At 44.7% G+C, this 12,945-nt stretch overlaps 1 protein-coding gene across 1 annotated transcript; it reads right to left on the reverse strand.

The window, feature by feature from the left end:
* Nucleotides 1-97: 97 nt before the first annotated feature.
* Nucleotides 98-7,818, reverse strand: LOC119277490 (coatomer subunit delta-3-like). Its single transcript, XM_037558772.1, has 12 exons — nt 7,689-7,818; nt 6,590-6,649; nt 6,333-6,372; nt 4,109-4,332; nt 3,578-3,820; nt 3,375-3,498; nt 2,427-2,737; nt 1,838-2,024; nt 1,575-1,728; nt 1,008-1,070; nt 812-908; nt 98-480 (listed from the first exon to the last, which is right to left on the reverse strand). Exons 2-12 carry the CDS (start codon nt 6,590-6,592, stop codon nt 394-396), a joined length of 1,533 nt encoding a protein of 510 aa, XP_037414669.1. The 5' UTR covers nt 6,593-6,649; nt 7,689-7,818; the 3' UTR covers nt 98-393.
* Nucleotides 7,819-12,945: the final 5,127 nt, after the last annotated feature.

Here is a 12,945-nt window from a genome sequence, read left to right on the forward strand (position 1 = left end):
CTTGTTAAGCAATCGGATACATTTGACTGAAGGTGAAGACTCAAAGAAAAGATGAAAGAATACCAACTACAAGCGACCACCAAAAAAAAGCACGCACTAAAAAACATATTAGTGGATGATATCCATAGTAAAAGCAGGAAACGGGCGACGAGAGTGTCATATATATTTCCATATAATGTATCTGTGGGCACGAAGAACACAACGTTCCGTTCACCAATCTACAATATAAAGTACAAAAATGCATTTCCGCATACCAGTTTTTTATCCTCTATATCCCATGAAATTCTTGAGCCGAAAGATGATGTCGCAATGGCTCAACAAGTCACGACCAAAAATCAGAAGTTCCTATATATACTCCAGATATGCGCAATCACTTGACCCGAACAAACGGCATCAGACCACTTGATAGTTAACAGTGACCAGTCGAACCTGCTGTGAATATTTTGAACTACCTCCCTGCAATGGAAGGATGGCAGTAACCTGAAACCAGAATTTGCAGGAGACCATAAGAATTACAGATTCGAGAAACATCAAACCTAGACAAATGGATTAACTCAGCCCAAGCAGAATAGCATTTCTGGAACGATGTAGTGCAGCGTCATCAAGTAAACAGTAAGAAATATCACAATGCCCATAAATAAAATGCTTCCAGCATCAGTTTACGACTAGAGACCTACTATAAACTTTATTTGCTTTATTCTTTTTCCTAAGTGCTGCTCCTAAAGAAATGATGAGGCAAGGGTGGACATAAAGAAATTTGAAATGTGGCTAAAAATTGGATTAACTCAGCCCAAGCAGAGTGTTATCAAACCTTCACGTTACTAAATGTATTTGATGCAGAAAATCCAACGGAGATGGGAAAAAATGTCGATGGATCAGCAGCGGGAACAGAGAACTCCATGGCGCCACTGCAAATGAAAAAATAAATAGAAGACAAGTGTTATCAACACCATGGGAACAAACTGCATGATACAAGTAACACTACTGAGAAAATATACTTCATGTACCTTCGGTTGGATTGATCGATAAGCATAACAGACCATTCCAACACAGAGTTTCTTGAGTCATACCTGGATAAATAAAGACACAAGACTGTGAGTGCAGGTAATAACTAACTAGATAGACAATCGGGAGAAACTTGCATAAATAAACCATTTTAAAGAGGAATGAATGGATGGGTGACCTGGAGAAATTATCATCCGAGTAAATCACTTTTTAATGTGGAATAAATTGAATCACTTGTTTTAAAGCTGCTTAATTTATTATACTACATAAAATGAAATACTGAGCCATGTTAAATACAGCCTAAATATACATCAAATTACTACCGTTTGACTATAAACTGTCCTCGGACTCAGGTGTCTTCACAGTGAGTCTTGTGTGAATCAAGAGCATAGTTATTGCCATATTTCCACTCTATGCCCTTAATATGTTCTGGAAGTGGTTGTAGCATGTCATTTAACAAGTGTGTGTGCATGGAAATGTGTCCCACATTTAGTGTTTCTTGGTTTGTGCACATGCTGGGCACATTTTAGCAGGGTATTTAAGAGAAGATGAGGAAGTTAGAGCATTACCTCCATTCTCCATCTATCTGTTTTACACTTGGAGCATCCCTAAGTGCGGGCAGAGGGATGGAGACGATAACATTGTGCAAATCAAACATGTCTGAAGCTTCATATTCGATGTTCACGACAGTTGTATTTCCAGATGTTGAAGGCCAGCAAGTGACTGGAATTGGCAAAAACAGGTTACGCTAGTACAAACCACTGGAATTGGCAAAAACAGGTTACGCAAGTACAAACCAGCAAGCTACTAAAAGCAAACAGTTGCAGTATACCTGTCAATGGCAGAGAAGACTCAGTCAACCCCTCGATTCTCCATTTCACCAGGGGTGTTTCATTCTGACCACTGGGGAAAGGCCTGGTTGGATCTCTTGCCCCAACAATTTTCTGGCCGTTGAACAGCTGTTTGTCAATATTAGGGTGCGTCCTGAAGCTAAGTCCAGGTGCATCTTGGTTCTCAATCTGTATCAAATGTAGGAAAATATCGTATCTCCAAATTAAAATTGAAGTAATTTCAAACGTGCTGTTAACCAAAAAAGCAGCTACTCATGTTGCTACAATAAAATTATGATCACTTTTCCTGTTTCAAAAATTCATAGTGTAAGATAGGACAATGCTGAGTTATATATGGAAGTTTGGTTATTGTGTCCTATGAGTGATCTAACAGACCATTTCATTAGTCGCACCAATGGATACTGAGTGAGGACTGTACAAAACAGTGTGACCCACTACTATAAATACACATGAACAGAAGATTTATGCAAAACTGAATTAACAGATTGCATTGCTTAATAGTCTGAATGTTCCAAGTGAATGAGTCGTATGAGAATGTAAAGAACCAGAACTCAAGACATAGAAAATGACCTGCAACTGGATATAACCATCAGTGTCATTAAGAATTTGGAGAGCAAGGGTTCCTTGAACATCAAAATTAGTAACTCCGCCATCCCTTTTAACTGTGACATTCAACTTCTCTTCAATGGTCACTGTGATAGGATCACTTGGTGGAATAGATGATGATGACCTTGACTTGATTGTGCTTAGTTGAATATCCTCCAGAATAACTTCTCCTTCAGCTTTCAAAGACTCCAGGAACTGATTTGGCTTGTGAGCTTTACTTAATTTCATTCCACCAGGCATTTTACTGGGAGCAGGAGAAGGAGCAGATGATCGCCCTGTATAAATGCACCTAGCAGTTAACACAAATAATAGCCAAAGCCAAATCCATACTCACACATTGGTTGCCTCATCTCTCCTCTAACCACACATCACCATAAAAGAATGCCTTACTACTATTTGAAGTCATACAAGTCTCAGCAAATTGTGTGAAATATGTGAACGAAGATATTTCTTTCTTGCAACTGCTCTACTTTTTCCCTTGTTAATTGGTTGTGAATCAGAACTCGTCATAACGTTCAAACTAAGATGATAATTTACTTACTGACGCAACAGATAGTTACATCTTTTAATTCATGAACAAGTCACCTACTGCAAAAGTAAATATACTCCATGCAAATGCCTGATAAAATGAATAGGGTAAAGCATAATGAGAACCGGCTAATAATTATCATGTTCCACGGATGATTCATGTTAGAAGTGTCCTAGGGGAATGTAAGCGTATGATACTGACATACTGTGATCATCCGGATTCCATCCAATACACCATCAATTATTTATGCACAAATTTACTGCAAGTTAACGATACTACAAATTGAAAACGTAAATATTACCATTAGTGGTAAAAGAGAACAAATATGTTACTAATACATAGGTTTCTGTTTCCACACAACATGCATTTTTCTTAGTACAAACCTTTTGTCTTGTCAGTAAATATACGATCGATCTCTGACCCTGGACCACCTCTAATGTTCATGTCATTAAAGTTATTTGGAGTTCTTGTTGGAGCAAATCCTTCCCCAGTCTTGCCTCTATCAATCTGCACAGTCCAGCAAAATATCCCTTGTAACGCCTAAACTAAGAACATGTTTCTTGTTTGAGTAATATGTAGGACAAACCTTGTTTTTCTCAATCTCAGTAACTTTTCTCCTCATGAGATCGTTAGTGTCATTTATCTTGCTTTGCATGATCAGCTTGTGCAGCTTCTCTTCATGGCTCTCCATTTCGCAATATTGTTTAATTTGTGGAACAGTTACATTTTCCTTGTTTCCAAGAGAAATGGCTTCGTCAAAAGCAAATATAAGTTGGAATGCGGCCTTGCAGACACCCTCTTCGTCCAAAGAAGGGGAATATTCAGGTACCTTTATAGATGTTCAAGGAAATCATTGCAACATTGATTCATATAAAAACCAATTATATAACTAGGTTTTAAGAGAAAAAAAACAGATGGTAACAGTCTACTGACATATGATCATTGAGTTGGTTTTTGTTCCAATAAGTTTGATATCGAGTTGCTAGCATTTAGGGTTTTTTTTTTTTGAGTTAGCTACATCTTCTTCTTTTCTTTTGTGGGCACAATCTTTCCTTTTTAAAATTGCAACAACCTAGCTTTTGACAACAGGAATATAACATGATTGAAAGTAGGATACAATTTTGGAGAGCAGCCTCAGTGTGTCCAGATCTTCAAGGATGTTGCTCTGCTTATTTGTGATGAGTAGCAGATACAGCTCTTCAATTGGTTGATAAACATAACGGACATTTTCTGTCTCAACATAAGTATGTTGCTTTCCAGTTCCAACCAACTTTGGAAATGCTGCAAGCAGTCCCTCGATCCTGATCCGAGACATGTCAACATATTGCCTTGAAGCAAGTGCTGCAGTTCAAGTAAATAAACAATATCATATCATATATAGTATACAGCTGTAGATACAAACATACACTAAGAAAAACATAAATCGTAGATTTACTGAACAACACTGAAGTAGAAAGGCCGTTTCAGAGCTGCTGTTTTAAACAACTCTACTCATCCATACAACAATGGATGACAATTTTTTATATATGCCTACAGCTACTAAGATTAGGCTGCATTTTTGTTTTTTCTTGAAAATCTCTACTACCTAAAAGAAACGGAGCGTTCCGTTTCCCCTCCTACGTTCGTCCGACACCAGCTTTTCGCTCGTAGCTCCTCGATTGTCCGCACATGGGCCAAAGGCCAAAGCCCAGCCTAAGCGAAACAGCCTACAGCACAAAAAAAACTACTCCTCACGGCCTTGAACTGGAGGTGCTAGGTTTTGGCGTTGTCGCCCAACCCCCAACCTCGGCCGCCGCTCCTTGGCTCCACGACCGCGCTCCTTGACTTCTTGGCCGCCGCTCACCTCCACGGTCGCGCCTCGGTCGCCGCTCGACCTCCTTGGCTCCTCGGCCACCACTCAATCTCCAGGCTCCAGCCCCAACCTTGGCTCCTCGACCGCCGCTCGACCTCCACGGACGCGTCTCACCCCCATGGTGTTGTGCTGGATGCGTGCTCCGCGACCCCTCCTCCACGGTCTCGTACGGGAAGACGAGGGCGAGTCATGTTGGTGCGGATGTAGTGGCTGGTAAGATTTCCATTGATTTCTTCTCCGTTGGAAATTGTCCAGCGAGTATTGTATTTCTGAGGTTTTCACGTTTCAGTTTTTCTTGTTGTTTTCACTGAATGAATTACAGGAACAAACCTATCATATGCCCTACCAGTGCAGGCCTGAACACATGGTCATAATTAGTTCCATGCAAGTATATGAATGATGAATGGGTGCTGCCTTAAATCATCAGCACATTAGTGTTGCCCGATCAAACGCTTGCCCTGGACAGCCTGCTCGCCAAAGTGGTTACGCCGAGCTGTAGCTGTTGGGCGCCCGTCTAGCCGCTCTGGGTGTGCGTCACTCTTGTCCCCGGCATCAGGTACTTCTCTACTAGACAAATTAACCTAGATTGGGTTGCTGTTTTCTACTATGCAAATTCAGTCGTCGGCTTCACTATTGAGTGCCAAGGTGATGGGCATATAAGATATAGATTCTGAACTGCGTGGTTCAACATAGAGGGCTTCACTACAATATTTTACCCATGCGGTTGATGGATGTGAATGGTCTAAATATTACGGCCTGAAGCTTCGTCGAATATTTTCGATCTATGCAACACTGGATCTATTACACATCCATCCATCCAACTTCAGATTCGATAGATTTGATGCATCACGCACAATGAATCTTACTTATTTTGAAAAACTTAGAGATATAGGAATGTTTGCAAGCAAACCACGTACCACACATTTTAGATGGTTTATTTTTCTGCATTTGTACTGGCTATGAATCAATAAGTATTTCTACATTTTTTATTTCATGCCAAATTTAAGGAACGTCAGTCTAATATATTTTTACAGTAATCAGCATGTTGACTTGACACTTGTCAGTTCGTGACATACCTTGGTATTGTCAAAGGGTTGTATGATTGTAAACCGGATGTACCATTAATGACGATGGTGAGGATGGACTGGGGAGACAAAGGATACGGTACGACAAAGGATGATGATTTCAAGGTTATCAAATTCGACAATGCTATTTGATGTGCATGAGAATCCTAAACAATACACGATTGATGTGAAACCAACTGGATATTTATGACCCCAGTGCAACGCACGGGCAATTACCTAGTATTATTAAAAGAGGATATACCTCATATGAGAATCAATAAAAGGACTTTAGTACAACAACAACAACAACAAAACCTTTAATCCCAAACAAGTTGGGGTAGGCTAGAGCTGAAACCCATAAGATCTCATAACCAACTCATGGTTCAATAGAAGGAATTTAGTAACTGCGTTTCAAACACACTCACCCTTTCCAGACTTTGATATTATAGAAGCTGCCAGAACCACCTGAGTGCATATAAAAAGAAACAGTTATTTCTTCTGAGTAGTACTAGGGAAAAAAATATCATTACTACTTAGAATTAATGAACTAAAATAAAGCACAGTATTTCACTGTGATGCGTGTCTGAATGCCGAGAGTTAAGTAAGTTTATAATATAATAATATATTTGGAATAAAACAGTAAAACGTTGCAGGACAACAATTGGAAACAATCAGTCGTTACCATTTTCAGTGGTTCCGTCAGTCCCAGGAATTACCAAAGCCAAGTTGACAAGTTATAGAACTGCAAGAGAGAGGCTAATTATTTCTCACAGAAAAAAGGCATGCAAGATAGTTGGAACCTGAAAGCAGTGAGAACCACAAATCTACAGCCACTCACATACAAAGAGTATGGCCAAGAAATAAATGTTTTATGCACATATCAAATAGGATTTCACAAAATATTCTGCTACTTAAGTTTTGCCCGTGCCAGAACAAATACAGTATGTTAATGTATATTAATGAGACACAGGTGCATTTGACAACAAATCACGAGGCAGCCATAAGTAAAGCGCAAAAACAGAAAGACGAGGGAACATCTACATGAAGGTAATCATTAGAATACAAGTGAATTCAGACATATTTTCCCAGACCAATACCATATTTTATGAATTTCAAAAGTAATGTCCACATAAGTAGGTAACCGGTAGACGTCAGTTAAAATAACACTATCCTAAAGCATTCACTGTGATGCAGATGCAGATTAAACACTATGATCAGATATCCCTACTCAAACAACATCAGATCACGTTAAAAAAAATCTAAGACCCTCGAGCTAAACTATCCAAACAAGTCGAGCATAATGTACATAGGCCCGGCAGACTACTTATATGGCAACGGCTAATTTGACATCCGGATTGCCATCCCAGAACCGAATTGACATCTTCAAACGCGTTATCTCAGAACCCAACTATTACTGACACTACTAACTATGAGCCGCTATTGGAGTTTACTACAGATCCAAACTGATAACCGCAAGCTGCAGCCGCTCCACGCACCGACCGTCTGAACCCAGACTGATCACAGATTCACGAACAATTAGACACGAACAATGCCTCGCGAAAAAGGATTACAGATTCACGGATCTGGGAACGCGGGCGAGAAGGCTGGTGAGCGCGTAGGGGGCACGACTCGTGATCAATCGGATCCTGGCGCGCCCCGAGGTATCCGGCGGGAGGCAGAGCAGAGCAAACCCTAGTGGGCGCAGAGGTAGGCCGGTTGCGGAGGGCGTGATAGTGACATGACGAAGGCGGGGTGCGGGAGAGAGAGGAGTTGCGCCGTACCTGAGATCCGCGAGGCGCGAGCTATGGAGGGAGGGACGGAGGAGGACAGAACGGACCGGCGGAGCACGACGAGGAAGGTCCGTTTTTATGTAGGAGGAGAAGTTCCTTCGGGTTTTTTTTTTCTGAGAGAGAAGGAGAGTTCCTTCGCACGCCGGTTTCCTCCTGGCTAACGACAACACGCATGGGCCGACGCCTACTGAGCTGGGCCTGAGACCAGTATTGGAGAAAGCCCAAGTTCTTTTTCTTACGTGTAAAGCTCAAGGTTTTGGTAATGACCGCTTTAGGGCATATCCTATTTAGCGCTGCAGGCGCCGGTTTCTTCGATTTGTGCAAACTGGCTCCTTCGAGGCATCAAGCCTAACCACTAGGCCAAGGAAGGACTTGTGCGTTCTAAGCGTCTTTTTTCCTTTTACTCTACAGTCAGGGATCCCCTGGTTTTGGGAAGCTTCGGGTTTTCACTGTTTCGCTGCTCATTTTCGAGGACGATTTTATTCGAGTTTTCTTTTCTTTCCTTTTATAATTTTTTTGTTAAAAAAACCGATGAACTATTTCCCAAATTTCATGAACTTTTTTCGAAAACGATGAACTTTTTTAAAAACGATGAACTTTTATTCAAAAACGATGAACTTTTTTTGAATTTTTATGAAATTTTTTTAAATTCGATGAACTTTTTTCGAAAACCATGAACTTTTTTAAAAAACGATGAACTTTTTTCAAAGTGGTTTAAACCTTTTTGAAATTTGATTTTAAATTTGGTGAACTCTTTTCAAATTTGGATGAACTTTTTCAAACTCCGTGAACCTTTTGGAATTATCGAAATTTCCGATTTTTGTGATTTTTTTTAAAATCAACGGCTGACCAGTCAACTAGTCAAGCGCTAGAGTGAGCGGGCGACTGTGCAGCGCGAGTCGAGCGCTAGGAGCAGGCGAGCGCCCAGCTCTTGTAGATGGGCCGGCCCAAAACTGAGCTACTGCGGGCGCCAGTTCTAGATCTGGCGCATACAGCACTGATTAGGAGCTCGCCCGCTTTAGAGCATGGTTAATAGTACATTCAGTTGATGGCTATATGATGTCTCAAAAAAAAGTTGATGGCTATATGTTGTTGTCATGTTATCTATAGCCAATCTTAGAGCATCTCTAGCCGTTGAGCCCCCAGGAGGCATTTTTTCCGCCGCTTGGGGGCTGCCGGCGAAAACTTTGGCCTGGGGATGAAAGAATCTCCAACCGTTTCCACCCCCAACTCCCCAAGCAAGGCCGTGAGCGTCGTTGGGGCCGTCGCCGGCCTGGCATCCCTGTCCAACCACGCGCGCGAGGAGATGGCGTCCCTGGCGAGCGACTGCATCGAGCTGCTCGGGTACTCCATTGACGAGCTCGGGTGGTCGCTCGACGCCATGGCCGAGACCCTCGACGGCGCGGAGCCAGAGATGGAGACCGCTCACAGCGTTGCGCCATGGAGCGTTCGCAGTGGGGCCGGTGATGGACGTCGCCGGCGGCGTCGACCCGGAGCTGGCGCGGGAGGTGGAGGTGGTGGCCACGCTCTGCGAGGGGACCGGGACGCGCCGCTGGCCGAGCTGAGCTCGTCCGAGATTGAGAGGGGTCATGCACCTGCGAAGAGGCGCGGGACCCGGCGGCGTCGAAGAAGAGCTCAAGCGCGTCCGTTCCTGGTGGTGGAGGCCAAGTACGCGGCTACCTCGCCGGAGCCCTGCGGAGGCCAAGTACGCGACTGCCTCGCCGGAGCCCTGCGGCGGAGGGCAGGTACGCCGCTGCCGAACTCCTCCCCTACTTCCCTATCATTGTCGTTGCAGCTCTGCTGCTCTGCCTGGTTGCTGCCGCTGCACCGAGTGCCTCGCGCCCCGCACGCACCGGCGCGCACCCTGGTCGCGGTTGCATCAAGAACGGCAATGTGTGGCGGCACTGCTTCGAGCCGGCAGGCGCAGTGGTGGAGTACGATGGCGTGCCCTTCATGGCCATCGGCGAGGGACTGGGGATGCCCGACCGGCTCTACGAGCGCGTCGACGGCCTCCGTGCCCACCTCCTGGTACTTGAGCTCGGCAGCGACCTCGGTGGTGCACAAGTCCAGCAGCTGCAGCAGGAAGGCGCCATGCGCGCGAGCCATGGCCAGGGAGGACGGAGCGCCTGTCGTGCCAGCGGCGCGGCTGAGGCGGGCGGGCGGCTTGGCGTGGGTGGCCCTTCGGTGACGGAGAGGAGAGACGTGCGAGCAGACGGCAGCGCGCGGCGGACCGGTAGGGGGGCAGCGGGGGAAACGCGCCACGAAGCGGACGAGTGGGGGCGGGCAACAGCAGGGGAGGCACGTGGTGGGACTGGCCAGGAGAGAGAGAGTAGAGAGGCTGGCAGTGGGCCTTTTGCAACTAAAGTTAAGCGCCGGCGCCCCCAGCTGCCCCCGGCTTCCTGGGTTTGGCTTGCGTGCGTCGGCTATGTTTTTTGCTTAATCCGGTGAAAAGTGAGTTCGTGGGGGCACGGCTGGGGCATTTATATGTCGTCGGTGCTAAAAAAAAGGCTCCTGGGGGCGTCCTGGGGGCACGGGTGGAGATGCTCTTATAGCCAGCAAATACAATAGCTAGATAGAAAGATGTGCCACTTAGTTAATACATGGTCCACCTCTTACTCTCACATAGTGCCTAGGAGCACGTGTTGCAGCGGGCTCTTATCCTATAGCCGGCTCTCCTTCTCTCGCTTCTTCTCTTCCTTCCATGTCAGCAGAAAAATAATATTTCAACTCTTATAGCCTACTTACATAAGCTTATTGTATTTGATCTTAGAGGGCTGAGTAGGTGTTCATAATTATCTGATATGTATTTCATTTTCTGTGGTATTTGATCAATAAATTTTGGCTTTATCCCCTAAATAATGCTAATATTGTAGGAATTCCCGGAATTTCATATTTGACGCATTCTGTATCAAGTAAGCGTTCATGGGCGTGACTGATATGTCCATTTTGCATCATGCTTTTATATCAATATTTATTGCATTATGGGATGTTATTACACATTATATCTCAATACTTGTGGCTATTCTCTCTTATTTTACAAGGTTTACCATGAAGAGGGGGAATGCCGGCAGCTGAAATTCTGGCTGGAAAAGGAGCAAACATTGGAAACCTATTCTGCACTGCTCCAAAAATCCTGAAACTCCACGGAAGTCAGTTTTGGAATTAATAAGAATTATTGAGCGAAAGAAACACCAGAGGGGGCCCACACCCTGGCCAAGAGAGTGGGGGCGCGCCCACCCCTACTGGGCGCTTCCCCTGTCTCTTGGGCCCCCTGGTGTCCCTTCGGTGTCCATCTTCTGCTATATGAAGGCTTTTACCCTGAAAAAAATCAAAGGCAAGCTTACGGGACGAAACTCCGCCGCCACGAGGCGGAACCTTGGCGGAACCAATCTAGAGCTCCGGCAGAGCTATCCTGCCGGGGAAACTTCCCTCCGGGAGGGGGAAATCATCACCATCGTCATCACCAACGATCCTCTCATCGGGAGGGGGTCAATCTCCATCAACATCTTCACCAACACCATCTCCTCTCAAAACCCTAGTTCATCTCTTGTATCCAATCTTGTATCAAAACCACAAATTGGTACCTGTGGGTTGCTAGTAGTGTTGATTACTCCTTATAGTTGATGCTAATTGGTTTACTTGGTGGAAGATCATATGTTCAGATCCTTAATGCATATTATTACTCCTCAGATTATGAACATTAATATGCTTTGTGAGTAGTTACGTTTGTTCCTGAGTACATGGGTGAAGTCTTGCTATTAGTAGTCATGTGAATTTTGTATTCGTTCGATATTTTGATGAGATGTATGTTGTCTTTCCTCTAGTGGTGTTATGTGAACGTCGAATACATGACACTTCACCATTATTTGGGCCTAGAGGAAGGCATTGGGAAGTAATAAGTAGATGATGGGTTGCTAGAGTGACAGAAGCTTAAACCCTAGTTTATGTGTTGCTTCGTAAGGGGCTGATTTGGATCCATATGTCTAATGATGTGCTTAGGTTTACCTTAATACTTCTTTTGTAGTTGCGGATGCTTCCAATAGGGGTTAATCATAAGTGGGATGCTTGTCCAAGTAAGGGCAGTACCCAAGCACCGGTCCACCCACATATCAAATTATCAAAGTACCGAACGCAAATCATATGAGCGTGATGAAAACTAGCTTGACGATAATTCCCATGTGTCCTCGGGAGCTCTTTTCTCATTATAAGAAATTGTCCAGGCTTGTCCTTTGCTACAAAAAGGATTGCGCCACCTTGCTGCATTTTATTTACTTTCATTGCTTGTTACTCGTTACAATTTATCTTATCACAAAACTATCTGTTACCTACAATTCCAGTGCTTGCAGAGAAAACCTTACTGAAAACCGCTTGTCATTTCCTTCTGCTCCTCATTTGGTTCGACACTCTTACTTATCGAAAGGACTACGATATATCCCCTATACTTGTGGGTCATCAAGACTCTTTACTGGCGCCGTTGCCGGGGAGCGTAGCGCTTTTGCACTACAAAAAAAAGACACATCCGTGACATTTTGGGCCGAACGAAATTTTTTTCTGTCATACATATGACACTTCTATGACGATAATTGTGACAAAACCTGGTATCATCATAGATGTGGTGGGCTCCTACTTCTATGATAAAAATCATGACAGAAAATGGGCTTTTCGTCCTAGGCGGGCCGGAGACGCAGCTGCATGACATTCTTTGGGCCGTCCATGACGGAAAAAACCGTGGTAGAAGCGAGGGCGAGGAAAATTTCGAGGAGTTCCCGGTTACGGTGGGCGGTCGGGGGTAGAGCGATGCGCGTTTCTCTCGTACACATACACGCGTGTGTGCGAGGCGTTGGCTCTAACTGAACCCGAGCGAGGCGTTGGGCTCTAACTGAACCCGAGCGATTGCACTGCAGGCTACGCGTTATTGAACCCGAGCGATCGATCGATGGCTGTTAACTGAACCTGATCGAGCGATTCCTTTGCTACTGCTGCTAACTGAAGCCGGTCGAGTGGATGAACAGTGAGCGTTGCGGGGGGGTGTGGATGAACAGTGTGCGGTGGGGGTTGGATGCAGGACCCCGTGGCGTTGCCTCTGGATGAATAGGACGACCCCTTGGAGGGCTGGATGAACAGTAGACGGTGGAGGGGTGGTTGAACAGTAGCCGATGGAGTAGCGCGTGGTGGAGGCTGGATGAACAGGAGCCTGTGGAGGCTGGAGGAGGTCGACGGTGGCCCGTGGAGGCTGGAGGAGGTCGAT

The sequence above is a fragment of the Triticum dicoccoides genome, chromosome 3B, assembly GCF_002162155.2.
Source record: "Triticum dicoccoides isolate Atlit2015 ecotype Zavitan chromosome 3B, WEW_v2.0, whole genome shotgun sequence".
In the NCBI taxonomy this organism is placed as follows: domain Eukaryota; kingdom Viridiplantae; phylum Streptophyta; class Magnoliopsida; order Poales; family Poaceae; genus Triticum; species Triticum dicoccoides.